General features: G+C 43.1%; 1 protein-coding gene across 1 annotated transcript; it reads left to right on the top strand.

Annotated features, from left to right (window-relative positions):
- The first annotated feature begins 423 nt into the window (after positions 1-423).
- Positions 424-13,904, top strand: LOC117458460 (lissencephaly-1 homolog B). The gene is made up of 11 exons (XM_034098944.2): positions 424-608; positions 5,079-5,309; positions 6,541-6,625; positions 6,740-6,814; positions 6,985-7,191; positions 8,464-8,632; positions 9,690-9,792; positions 9,971-10,199; positions 12,181-12,282; positions 12,365-12,521; positions 12,664-13,904. The coding sequence occupies exons 2-11, from the start codon at positions 5,278-5,280 to the stop codon at positions 12,735-12,737; spliced, it is 1,233 nt and encodes a 410-aa protein (XP_033954835.1). The 5' UTR covers positions 424-608; positions 5,079-5,277; the 3' UTR covers positions 12,738-13,904.
- Positions 13,905-14,363: the final 459 nt, after the last annotated feature.

Here is a 14,363-nt window from a genome sequence, read left to right on the forward strand (position 1 = left end):
CAGTGTACAAAGTGTGTAGAAATATGGAATTTGTAATATAACAGGTTGTGTTTACATAGTTGGACTTGGCAGTTTAGTGTATATGCTTATATTCATATTAGCAGCGATGACATTTAGGCTATATTATTTGTAGCCTATATTAACTTTAAATATGCAGTGAAGTAGACCTGCAGTGGATGTTTTAAAAGTGTTATTTAAACTATATGACTGCGTTCATAAGAGTGATGACCTGCGCTAAGAAACTGTTCTTTGTCTTTGTCTCATCTCAATAAAAACGTGTTAACGAAGATAACGTGGCTGTATTAAATGATAAAATACCGTAAATTATGGTGTGTTTTCCCTTTAATTTCATGAGCGAAAGAGGTGCACGCTGCGCGCCCCTGCTCGCCTCAACGTGCGCGCAACCCGCCCCTGCTCGCCTCAACGTGCGCGCAACCGATATCCAATCGCGACCGTTAGCTGGGGCCGGGCTGCGGTGGTACCAAAGAGGAGAAAAAATCTGACCGTGCCGGGTGATGTGAAAAGTCACAATACCACATCAAATCCAGGGCTTACCGTTGCATGCTTAGACCAGTCGAGGGGATATGAGAATTACCATTTGTCAGAGGGTAAGTTAGTGTGTATTACAAGTGTCCACATTTTTGTTTTGGCACTTAGAAAGACTTATTATTTTTGACGACGAATTGCCTGCAGTCTCTGCGCTTTCCCGTTCCGATCTCAAAATGGCGGAGACAGGCCAAAAGCTAAGCTAAGCTAAGTGGCAAAGTTGGCATTCAGAAGGGCGTTAATTTAAAGACTAAAATACGAAATAATCCGATGGAGATATTATTCAAATATACTGAATGTGATTGTCATATTAAAACCAGTTCGGCGTTTGTTGGACATTTGGTCATTTGTACGGGGACACTTGTTGTGAACATTAGCTAAACACTTGGCTAACGTTAGCCACGTCTATTTATGGACGTTCTTTGGGAATGAGCTAACGTGGTACGTTAGTCGACTATGCTAACATAGGTGCTGTCAGCTTGCTGCCATATTTTCTAAAGCCCGGTGCATATTCTGGATTCTGTTGTTGCTAGAAAATGCAATAACAACATATGGATTTGGAAAACGAGGCGTGTTTGTTGTGGAACCGTCTTTATGTTTGTTGAAAGGTTATTCAAAAAACAGCGTTGTCTTGTTCTGGTGAATAACACCAAATCGCCCTATAATCAAACTTGGGTTACATATCTCATGCCCACTTTATCGCTGTTACAATAGACTGTGTTCATGTTTGTGTAGACCAACGCCCTATGTGTGTGTTGGTATGGTGGTTGTGTGGTTGTATAAATCTATTCTGCTGAAACTGACAGCTTCAGTTAACGTCTACGTTATCATGCTAAGCTAACGTTAGCTGGAAAGGGCGTTGCTGAGCCATTGCTGCAACTTTGCCCTTGTGGCCATCGAGTCTTGGAAGACGTCACCCGAGCCAGATTTTTTAACTGAGAAATATGTTAATACATAAATAAAGCAGTATTCAACCAATATGGGTTGTTTTTACGCTTTCTGTAAGGTCTCTAAAGGTAATCTACAGCGGTTTGATTAATCATAATCAGGGTGGAGACTCAAAAGGATCAGTATGAAATACTGGCCATCAACAATGCTGTGCAGTTTTTAATTTACGTTAAACAAATCTGTCTTGTTAACACTAACTGCCTTATGATTGTTCTATATCTGGCCTGTATTATCTAGCCGTAAATGTGAAAGCCTATGCCTAAAGAGTAGGTTATGAACCCTTAGGCTGTATAGATATTTTATATTCGCTCTTTTACTTCTGCTGTCTTTCAAGGGTTTGCTTATCATACGTTTTGAATTCTATAAGCTGTTATAGAAAGTACAGTAGATATGGTGTCCCGCATTCCCATATGAAAAGACCTACACTTATTACAGTACACTATTTATTAATTAAGTCGAAAATGAAAGGTGCTCATGCTATCATGTTTTATTACTCTGACAAAGTTATGCCACTGTCTTGTCACATTTATATTGGACTGTGGCCATTGATAGCACATGCAATATGTTTTAGATAAAGCTGAAGTTACTTTTGAACGGAGTAATTTTTATTGTAGGGCAGACAAGTGAACTGTGGAAGTGTAGGCTGCCAGTTAAAGGGTAAAAATGATTTACCTTGACGTTTGATTTGTAATCAGTTGTACCAGCATGGACTTGTTTGGCATGAAGGTCACCCATAAGGAGGTGCGCTGTACAGCAAGCAGAGTCTGGGGACTGGAAGTTTGATATGCAAGAAGAACGAATGTTTGTGGCTGGGTTCATTGCATTTTTGTTATTCGATTCTGTCTTCTAAATGTAATGTTTAACTTTTCAGTAATCAATCTGTTATTGAATTAACATTGGGATTGCAAACAATTGTGATATTAAGTAAGGCAGTTTGGTGTTGAGACTTGATGATACATTTCAATTTAACTGTATTGATTGTTTAAATCAATTGTCAAGTGGATGACAACTGGATGACGACTGGTTACAGATTCTTCAGTGTCAGGATTTACAGCTTCTTTGTCTGATATAGTATATCATATCAACTGAACATATTTAAATTATTGAAACAGAGCAACTCATTTGAAGATATGACCTTTAGTCTTTATGAAATTAATTGATTTTACAGTTTATACCAAAAAATGTATTGTATGGTTAATCTCGTAGTTCTTTTGAGAGCAGAGGGGGCACCGGTTTTCATAAGTCTCTTGTGATCATGCACGGATGTAGACAATTAGGAGGCTGCTCCATCTCCCAGTCTCATGGGACGTCTCATTAGTCCTCAGTGGAAGCCGTTAAATAAATGTTGTCATCAAGCTGCCTATGCTCTTATTGGCCTCCACATAGACTTGTGTAGTCGGCCACACACCGTGACCATAACAAATTCGTTATTTTAGCAAATTCAAATGCTTTTCCTTAGAATGAATGTCCTGAACAAGCTTTTTTGTTTTGTCTTTGACCCTCATTGAGATCTGAATCCTTAACTACTGTTAAAGACTAACTGCTGAAAATGATTTACGTGAATGGTTATATGTAACGATCAGGGTTTTTGTCAAAACTTGTTAGAGCCTTCACACAAAACAGACGGGAAGTGGGCGTGCGGGGCAAACATTTGGAGGAGCAGCTTGTCACTCAAAAGTGAAGCTCTGGTCTATCTTAAAGGTCAGCCCACCTGAAATCATCCTTAATACTCACAACACACATTCACACACACATGCTCTTTCTCTCAACTGCTTTGTTAATGCTCAACACAACCTGTGAAGAGAGTTATTCCTGTAAGAAGGTCACAAATCATTCAAATCAATCATTGCCTTTTAGTGTAACTGAAGTGTTCAGATGATCAAACAGGTTGTAAACAATTCCCCTCCTCATTACTAATTTTTGATAAGCCTGATGCATAGACCTTGGACTTTATGAGTCTCTTGATTTATGATCATGTTCTCACTCTGGAGCACTGAGCCTAGACACCTGTACATTGCGTGGGAACTGGAGCACTCTTGCAACACTTGAAATACATTTTACTTAGTTATTTATTTGTCTTTTATTAAAAAAAAATATATATTCTCCCAGGTACAGATGCTGGTAAAGCTCTGCAGTCTCAAGCAGGTGCAGAAGCTACAGATTTGTCTTGGTTATGTACTAGTTTGAAGGTTGGTCTGTTTGGGCAAAGGGCTACTTTTGAACCACTCTGAGAATGATGTTCAGCTAAAATCATTGTCTGTCCTGTCAGCTCGGAGCATCAAGAATTCAACCGTGAAGTAGAAATATTTATATAATGCAGGAAAAATCTGAAAATGACTATGCAAAAAATCAGTTTTATATCTCTATTGTGATGTGAAACTAGATAAAGTCTTAGAATTGTGGTGTTTTAATGTCATAAAAGTGTTCTGAATTGACCAGACTGTGTAGCTGTTATACTCGTTTCCTTTAACCAATAATTCATTATATACACAAAATATAAACATAATTAATCAACAATGTCTTGTGTTAATATCTTGTGATAGCACCAATAGTCAAACCTACAACATCGTCGCAATATCAGTATTGAGGTAATTGATCAGAAATATTGTGATATATTAGATTTCTCCATTTCGCCCAACCCCAACTACTTTCCAATTTAGCATCATTCAATTGTTTATTGTCTTAAAGAAGTCTGTTGTGTTTAGAAGCAGCCACTGCCAACAGACGGTGAAAGAACGATGCACCAGACAATAATGTAGACCCACGACAGTTTGCTGTCAGTCTTCTCTCTGTGTCGGGGTTAATCCTGTTAGTCACAGTCCTGTCTTTTCTTTACATTGCGCTGTCAGCTGTATGGAGGACTTGTGGTCTCTATCACTTAGAAACACATACACACTCTCTAGGTTGTTTGGTCTGGCCACTAAGCAGCTTAGTTCTATTGTGGCCCCAGGTGCCAGCAGGTTGACGCTCAGGAATCAAATCATCTTATTAGCTTCACAATCACTGAGTGGTGCGTTTTGATTTGTCAGTGGATCTGTGCTCTTCTAGGTTGGTCACATTGTCCTAAAATAAAAATGTTAAAGTTTGATCAACTATATAAAAAAAACTACCACTGTCACTGCCGGGGTTTACCGCAGTCACACTTCATTAAGCGTATTGATTACATCTTTCATGCTGTAATTGGAAAGAATCAGCTGCTAACTTTTACAAAAAGCTACTTTACTTGTGCAAGATTCAAAGGTTCAGATCAAGTCTGCAGAAGGAAGAGAGTTGCAAGTCCAGTTTTAAGATTTAGAATAAAAATGTCACTTTATATACCTATACATTTATGTAAAGTAATAAAGTTTGTGGCAGCAGTGGAAAGGCTTTAAGGCCAATGCATCAATAATTACATGTATTTTTCTTACTTCCCAGCATTGTTTATTCAGGTATTAATGTACTTCCCTACATTCCTGCCTCTATGCTTTACATAACTTGTTGTGTTACCCTGTTCTACATTTTACTGTTTCATTTTTTAAATCCTGGAATATATATGTATTTTTTTACTGTCAATCAGTATTTTGTTCTCCTTTCATTTCCCTCAGGTGATGGCCACATGTGAGAAGTGAGTAGGATCTGGGCCAGTGGTTCTTGTGGAGTCTTGTCCCGGCAGTTGATTGGCAGCAGCATCTCCAGTTCACCTCCCTCTGCGTGGCACCCCCCCACCACACACTTCCCACCCAGACTCCCCCAGCACATCACCTCACCCTCACCTCCCCCAAGAGGGAGAGAACAGCAGCCACCATGGTGCTGTCACAGAGACAAAGAGATGAACTGTGAGTGCCTGGATGTAAATATGTGTGTGCAGGCTCATTACGCATGCAAACAAGAACAGACACGTAGTGCTCATCAGGAAGCACACTTGCATTAAAGTGTCCGTACATGAAGGCTTTTAGCAATACTTCAATGTTTGACCACCAGCACAGATGTGTCACATGTTTTCCACTCAATAGAAAGCATTGGAATATGTTTAGCTGTTGCTAAGTCATTCTGAAAATGTTATTGCAGACAATGACACAAGAAGTGCATACAAGAATGCGTAATCATTAAGGAGATGTGAAGAGATGTGGGCTTGAAGGTGCTTCATTTGATAGCTACTTGGTGAATATTTCATAACCAACATGACGGGGTCAAAGAAGTGAGGGGGATGGGGCAAGAGGAGCTTATGTGAGCAGCTCCGTGCCTGGCTAGTCATACGGTATGCATCCATGTCCAGACGTCACCAAGCTGCAGATATTTCATCCTATCAGTATCCACATGGCGTACCCGCATGCTCAAGGAACTCCTTGCTGTTGGTCGTTCTGTTGGGATTATCGAAGGGAAATCCTTCTGCCAGTGATGGCCCACTTTTCAATGTCTATAATAGACAGTTGTATCAGGGTTACAATTATCAGCAGTTCAAAGTGGCCCTGAAGCGGCTGCCTACATTTAGCACCGTTACTCATGAAATATTCACCCTTCATTTATAAAAATAAAAAGAGCTTTCCCACTCATTTACATAACTGTGGGTGTACATCTAAGTGTGCAAGTCTAAACTGTTTCCATCTGTTGTGGTGTCCCTGTCCTTGCATAGTCCGTACTCCGTTTTCTCTGTATGTGGCAAGTTTCCATAGCAGTACCAAACACAGTTTCCCAGCTCCTTACGTTTAGTTTTCTCTCCGAAGGACTGTCATACCTCACGCCACTTAACTCAAATATGCTGACATTTCAGGCGAAGCTGTGGAACTTGAAAACCTTGCGCCCATCTGTTAGACAGGGTGTGGTTAATGGTCTTTTAAGGAGGAACCATTATTTCTGTTAAGGTGGATCTAGTATTTAATAAATGACAACCTCAATTGAACTCAATTGACCTTGTGTTCTACATCCAGCAATTGAATATTGAAATTGCGCTGATAGTGACCATTCAAAATGGGCTGAGCATGTATGCTATAACCTCAGAGGACCCAATGTGTGATTGGTAAACACCTGAAGTCTTTCAAGTATTTACTTTGTTTCCCCTTTTCACAGAAATCGAGCTATAGCCGACTATCTCCGTTCCAATGGATACGAGGAGGCCTATTCCACCTTCAAGAAAGAGGCAGAGATAGATATGGTAAGGAAAGAAGGATACACAAAAATGTCAAAACAAATTACAACAAAATAGTTCATTTATGCCAAGAAGCCTATAGATCCTTTTTCTCATTGTACTTTCTTTCACCTTTGATAGAATGAAGAGGTAGATAAAAAGTATGCAGGGCTTTTGGAAAAGAAATGGACTTCAGTCATCAGATTACAGAAGAAGGTAAGTCATGTGTGTGTGCCAGATCATAGTGTAAACTTAATGTGCCTTGTTATTTGTGATGCCATTGCCTACCTTGAACAATATAAATACAAAAACTTCACTTCACCAGATGGACAGCATGATAATATTAAATGGTCTCCTCTTCTGCTTTACTCGCCGCTCTGCCTCAGGTGATGGAGTTGGAGTCTAAATTAAATGAGGCGAAGGAGGAGATGACACATGGAGGACCTGTGGGTCAGAAGAGAGACCCCAAGGAGTGGATCCCCCGTCCCCCAGAAAGATACGCCCTGAGCGGGCACCGCGCTCCGGTCACACGGGTCATATTCCACCCCGTCTTCTCCGTCATGGTCACAGCCTCTGAGGATGCCACCATCAAGGTAGGTGTGTGTGTGTGTGTGTGTGTGTGTGTGTGTGTGTGTGTGTGTGTGTGTGTGTGTGTGTGTGTGTGTGTGTGTGTGTGTGTGTGTGTGTGTGTGTGTGTGTGTGTGTGTGTGTGTGTGTGTGTGTGTGTGTGTGTGTGTGTGTGTGTGTGTGTGTGTGTGTGTGTGTTTATACTGAGATTCCAGTTTGACATCGCCATAACTCTTCCCTTTATGAATGGTATAATATTCAGTTTGATTTAGACAGTTTTCTGGGGGGGTCATCTGATACAATCTGCAACACGACAGCCTCCAGGACGGTCGGTGCTTAATTCTAAATGGAAGCATAATCTTGACCTACTGCAATATTGCCCCGAAAAAGACTTTGACATCCATCAATGTCAACAAGTAACGGCATTATCACCCTGTTATTCAGATTCTCCATCAAGAGGTCCCACTTGTTCTATCTCTCACTGTCAAGACTCTCTTTGCTTTCCTAATGTGCACATAATGAACTATCTTTGAGATGCATTCTAAGGAGAGCACTGACTTTGAAATGTGTCTCTAGCAGGAACATTACAGTGATGCTTCATGCTGCGCAGTTTATAAGCTAAATCAGTGAGTGTTGCAGCACCACAGCGTAGCCTCTGCAGCTCTGACCCTTCAGATCAAAGCTGTGCTGCAGGTCTGAGGCTGTTCTCTCCTTGTATCCTCAGTGCTTCTGCTTCAACACGCTTTCCAGCCCCCCGCCTCCTCCTCCCTTTATCCTCCTCCTCGCTCCCTCCTCCTCCTTTCTTTTTCTGCTTTGTCACTGCTCATCTATGTGGAGATGGTGTGATGCTTGTGTTGTCAGAGGCAACACTCCCAGAGCACAGCGCCATGGGAAACATGCAAATCAGCTCCTCTTTCAACCCAGCCTCCTTCTTTCCTTTTCAGTCTTTTCATTGATTTAATAAACATCGTCAGTGGATTGTTTCTTTTATATAATGTGATTTTAGCTGAAACGATATTCTCTTCAAACTGTCTTCAAAGGCAAAACACACTTTCCACCCTGCACACCATCCTGCCTGTTGAATACGGCAAAAATACGTTGTCCCATTCACACTGAATTGAAATGGGACCTCATATTTAATTATGTTAAAAAACTAATTTGACTATTAGGCCAATTGAGTTAAATATAATTACCAAAATCTGCAATGTGGTATTTTTGTAGAATGTCCATCTCTGATCTATAAGTGGCTCCCACTGTAGTGCCTCCTTGACTATCGCTGCATGTGTCTGTGATTTCAGGTGTGGGACTACGAGGCGGGGGACTTTGAGCGGACCCTGAAGGGACACACAGACTCTGTGCAGGACATTTCCTTCGACCAGACGGGAAAGCTGCTGGCTTCATGTTCAGCTGACATGAGCATCAAACTTTGGGACTTTCAGGGGTTCGAGTGCATCCGAACAATGCATGGTAAGATATTTACAGAAATGATATCGGTTACGCAGCGTCCACACGGCAGCGTGCGTTGAAGCTTGCCGGCGGGCGTGTCTGACGCTCGACCAACAACCAATCACATGAATCACCCGCCCCGGACACACAAGCACGCGGTTTGATTGGCTAGAGCTTGTACTGGCATATGATTTGATTGGCAGACGCTTCCGTCGAAGCTTCGAAAGTTGAACTTAAAAGCGAAGCGACGGAACCACAATGCAGTTCGGAAAAAGCGTGATGTCACCCCATTCAAAGTGAATGGGAAGAAGCGTTGAAGCTTCAACGCGCGCCGCCGTGTGGACGGGCCGTTACAGTACAAGAGCACTTATAACAGGGGTGTAGCTAATACATAACCACAACTGTTGCACTATGCATCTGATTCAAAATATATAGAAATGATAAACTATTTTAATGTTTCATATGTGTAATAATGCAAAATAATGTTTTTTATATATGGAACCAAAAAATCCTTCTAATAGATTACAGCCCTAAAGATAAACTCTTAAGTTGTACATGATGTTAGCATTACAAACTATCGTCAAGACATTTCAATGAAAAACAATCTATTGTTCTTTGAAAGCAAAAAGACCTCGAAGGTCAGCACACCTTGAGTTATTCTGGACTTTTGTTAACTCTTGGCGTAACCACAGCCCCTTCACTGTTGGAGCAAGACAAAGGGGTATAGCCTGGGTTAGGAGTTGAAGAATGTGTTCACTGAAAAAAATTGCTACTTAACAAACAAACTACACACTGCCCAGCTTCACACAGCTATAGAGTTACTGCTACTTGCCGTCACACACGCTCTCTTTAGGCTGCATACTCGGCAATGTTATTCTACTTCCTAATGGCGCTAGCACCGTATTTAATTATCAGAATCCAGACACGGTTGGTGCTCAATTATTTAAATCTCCAACTTGTTTTTGACACTGTGACTTGGAGTGCAGCTGGCTTTGTGGTTTTGTGTTATTATTATTATTATTAAGTATTAAGATACAATCTGAACATTTACACAACCAAACTCTTGACTGTTCTCCAGGCCACGATCACAATGTGTCGTCTGTAGCCATCATGCCAAATGGCGACCACATAGTGTCTGCCTCCAGAGACAAGACCATGAAGATGTGGGAAGTCGCCACTGGGTAAGCAACACCAACTCTTATGTTCACTATTTTCTTTTTATTCTGAGCATTGGAGCCATTTTCATTTCCATTTCATGATTCTCTTATTCTTAAATGTATCCATGATAGCATTGACTTCGACTAATTCATGCTAAATGTGCCTGTTACACGATTTGACTCGCACTGTTTCCTTGGACAGGTACTGTGTGAAGACATTCACAGGCCACAGGGAGTGGGTGAGGATGGTGCGTCCCAACCAGGACGGTTCGTTGATCGCCAGCTGCTCCAACGACCAGACGGTGCGTGTGTGGGTGGTCGCCTCGAAGGAGTGCAAAGCTGAGTTGCGGGAGCATGAGCATGTGGTGGAGTGCATCGCCTGGGCCCCTGACAGCGCCCACCCCACCATCCTGGAGGCCACGGGCTCAGAGGTAGGAAGAGCTGCTGGAGGATCTCTTACCTACAGAGGAAGTTTGTGTGTGTTTGGCTCAGCTGGAGAGGTTCCCACAATTGTTTTTAGCAAAGACGATCCATGTGCAGAAAGGTCAGACATTACTGCACTGTTATCAAGTAAAGCTAACATCAAACAGAAGCACTATTTCAGTGAAGCTGTTAAGGCTTTTATAAAGACGGTCATCTAGCTAGTGGTTTGATTTATTATAAAAGATTAGGTGTCACATACACACAAGCAGTTTTGACTTATTTTGGAAGTAAAATGTGTAGTCTGTCTCAAACTGTTCAGGTAAACTGTGGCATTTACATATCTGCATTAATGTTTCTCTATCCAAGTTGACAGATGCGCAAATAGCTTTGCATAGTTCTTGGAATTATTTATTTTCAAATTAGAATATTAAAGGACCTTGTAAGAGGATGTGTGTCATGGGGGCAATATTTGAATGTATTCATTGCCATACCCAAAACATGGCTGAAAATGACCTATTCATACCTAGGAACAGTGTTTCCGCCAGACCAGGGCTAAGAGGGCGTCCACCAGCGTTTCTGCCAGGGGGGCGTCTTGCCGTCATTTGACGGCAATATTAATAATTCGAGAGAGGATCGAGAGTTTTTATCGCTTGAAATAACGAAAAGGACAAGGACATCCCTCTGTTGGAGGGGCAAAGGAGTCTGGTGGGATTCTTTTCGGAGTATTGAAGATCGTTTCCCCGACATCGGCGGTGCCTGCTACAGGACAACATGGAACGTGCGCGATTTGGACGCGATGAGCCGTGCGAGTTGAGCACGCGAGTGAGCTGCGAGCACCAGAGCCTCGCAGCGGCGAAACTGAGGCTCCGTGGTAAACTGTGGTAACATGAAGAGCTGTTAGGGAGCCGAAAGAGCTGGCGCTTTAAGAGAGCCGAGGCAAATGATCCGGCTCACTAATGTAATAAAGACAGTATCTATAAGGGACGGCTCAAGTCAAAATACCCGCGCTCTCGGGGTGGACACCCTCTCAGCCCTGGTCTGGCGGAAACACTGGCGTCCACCCCGAGAGCGTGGGGGGGGGTCACATCACGTCGTGTCATGTGACTTGCATTTTGAATGGAGCCGTCCCTTATAGATACTATCTCTTAGAATAGAATATGGAGGGATGAAACCCTCTGTAATGGTCACACATGCAGAGCACACAGCACACACAGTGAAATGTGTTCTCTGCATTCAACCCATCCTAGTACCAGGAGTCTAGTACTAGGAGCAGTGGGCAGCTATTGTACAGTGCCCGGGGAGCAATGGGAGTGGGGGGGGAAGGGGGGTGTCCGGTGCCTTGCTCAAGGGCACCACGGCAGGGCAGGAGATGAACTGGGACCTCTCCAAGTAGCAGTCCACACTCCATATTTAGTTCTGGTTGGGGACTTGAACCGACGACCCTACGGCTCACAGTCCAAGCGCCTCCTGACTGAGCCACTGCCGGACGTTAGTGATGGGAATTCTGGCTCTTTTTAGAGATTGTCTCGGCTCTCTAGGTTCCCAAACAGCTCTTCATTTTACCACAGTTTACCACGGAGCCTTAGTTTCGCCGCTGCGAGGCTCTGGCGCTCGCAGTTCACGCGCGTGCTCCACTAGCACCCGCTCATCGCGTCCAAATCGTGCACGTTCCGTGTTGCCCTGTGGCAGGCAGCGCCGATGTCGGGGAAACGATCTTCAATACTCCGAAAATAATCCCACCAGACTCCTTTGCCCCTCCAACAGAGGGATGCCCTTGTCTTTTTTCCTTTTCGTCATTTCTTGAATTATTTAATTTTTTTGGATGCCCTCGGCTCGAGTTCAGGGTGTTCCGAGCTGAATAATGACGGCAAGGCGCCCCCCTGGCGGAAACGCTGCCTAGGAAGCATCTTTTTTTAGGACAAACTGCTGTCTGGTCTTTCAGGCAGCTAGGCACTGTTTCTAACATCTTCCCTGTGGTTTTTTCTACAGAGCAAAAAGAGCGGGAAACCTGGCCCCTTCCTCCTTTCCGGATCCAGAGACAAAACAATTAAGATGTGGGACGTCAGCATTGGCATCTGCCTTATGACTCTGGTGAGGACTCTCAGTGATGATGGCTGTCTCAGTGTTACTGCTGAGTGAGAGGAGTGGTGGGTAATCAGTGTTGTCTCTACAGGTGGGACATGACAACTGGGTGCGTGGGATATTGTTTCATCCTGGAGGAAGATTCATCGTAAGCTGTGCTGATGACAAAACCCTGAGGATCTGGGACTACAAGAACAAGCGTTGCATGAAGACCCTGAGTGCCCACGAACACTTTGTTACCTCTCTGGGTAAGAAACTGTGAATAATGGGAGTAATAACGTCTGACATTAACCTGCACTAAAAATTAAGAACCTAAACCCAGACCCAGATTGAAATGATTGAGATTACCTTTATGCAGCTTTTGTGAACAGATGTTTACCTCTCTTGCAGATTTCCATAAGACTGCTCCCTACGTGGTGACGGGCAGCGTTGATCAGACAGTCAAAGTGTGGGAGTGCCGCTAAGACTGTCTCCGTCTCTCACCCTGTCCTGAAGCCCCCCCCTCCTTTCCTGCACCTCAGTCCTGACTCCCCTCCAGCCCATAGTTGACCATGGCGCTTTACCTTCTCCCCGTCCGCTCCCCTCTCCTCCCCTCCTCCCCTCCTCCCCTACATCGGTCCAGCCCTATTAAGATGACTATTGTCCTTTTATGTAAATTATTCTGGATGTAGGGTACGCTTAATAAATGTCACGCAATCTCTGACACATAAACACACTCAAAAGATAAGAAGTATTCCTTGCATGGTGAATCAAACAAAAAAAAAATTGTGAGCTGTTAAATTTGCCGAATTCGCATACTGTTGTCATGACTTCCTGTCAGGTCCAAAGGGTGACTATCCTTGTGTGCTGGCGCAGGTGGATTCCAGTTAACTGACAGTGCACGAAAAAACCAATGGCACCCCTTGTTGAGGGGGTTAAGGGTTTTGTTTTGATTTTAGTCCATGCTTCCATTGTTGTGGCTTGTCACTGCGTGGATGGTGATAGAGAAGGTGTGAGGAAAGTGAGCATTAAAGAAAGAGAATGAGTGGAAGCTGTCCAGGAGAAGATGATGACAAAAGATGAAGCAGGATGCAGCTCCCTAAGTTGAATCACACGAGGTTCTGTGGGCGAGTGCACGTGTACATGTGTGTATACATTGTGTGAGTGTGTGTGTTTGTATATTATGACAGGAGAGCCTCTCTGCTGTCTCTGCTCTGCCGCTCAGAGGAGAGGGAGGAGGCAAAGCTTCTCACACACTGTGTTCATTCATACTACTTCATCTCTTTTAACAAAATTGCTTTCTAGTAGACACTCACAGGACCTTAATGATCCCCTAAGCTGCTGAGAGCACAGACACACGGCCCATAGCGAGTGTGTTTTACAGAGTAAAAAGTCTGCTCACCCTTTATGAGGTTTGTGTGTGTGTATGTCGCCCCAGAGAATCGCCCAGTGCCCTCTTGCTCGCTATCTCTGCCTTGTTAACCCATTGAGGGCTCCCTCACACGGGATTTTCATTCTGCTTTCTGTGGTCTCACTGCTCTCTTTACACACATACACTCACAAATGCACATACACGCACAGTAAAAGTTGTGTATCAATATATCTGGATGTCATTGTTTGCAACATAATGAAATAAAATTCTGTAAATATGAGTTATCTGTGTATGCTTTCTTTTGAGGAAAGGAGGTAAAAGGAGATGGCGCAAACTTTGGGGAGTTCACGGTCGCAGTGTGAGGTCAGATACTGCAGCGCTTCAGTTCATGCCACATTAGAAAGAAAGGTGCTTTCAAGGACGGTCTTCCTTTTCTATTTTGCTTTTAGCTTTAGGCATATTCTTAACGCTTCAATCGGTGTCTCTGTAAATAAACGATTTTGTTGCACTTTTAAAAGCTGATGGTACTAAATGTTCAATATTTTTGGGGCATGACAACCAGTGACAGCCTGCGGCCCACAAGGATCTGATAAGTTTAAATCAGAGTGAAGCTTTTAAAAAAGAAATAGGTCACTTCACTAAAATGTGAAAGCTGCTGCTCTAGACGGTGAATATTATTTATGTATAACTATCTGGCTCTGCTGCACATGTTTTGGTCTGGTGCTACACTGTGGCCTCT

The sequence above is a fragment of the Pseudochaenichthys georgianus genome, chromosome 14 (assembly GCF_902827115.2).
Source record: "Pseudochaenichthys georgianus chromosome 14, fPseGeo1.2, whole genome shotgun sequence".
Lineage (NCBI taxonomy): Eukaryota > Metazoa > Chordata > Actinopteri > Perciformes > Channichthyidae > Pseudochaenichthys > Pseudochaenichthys georgianus.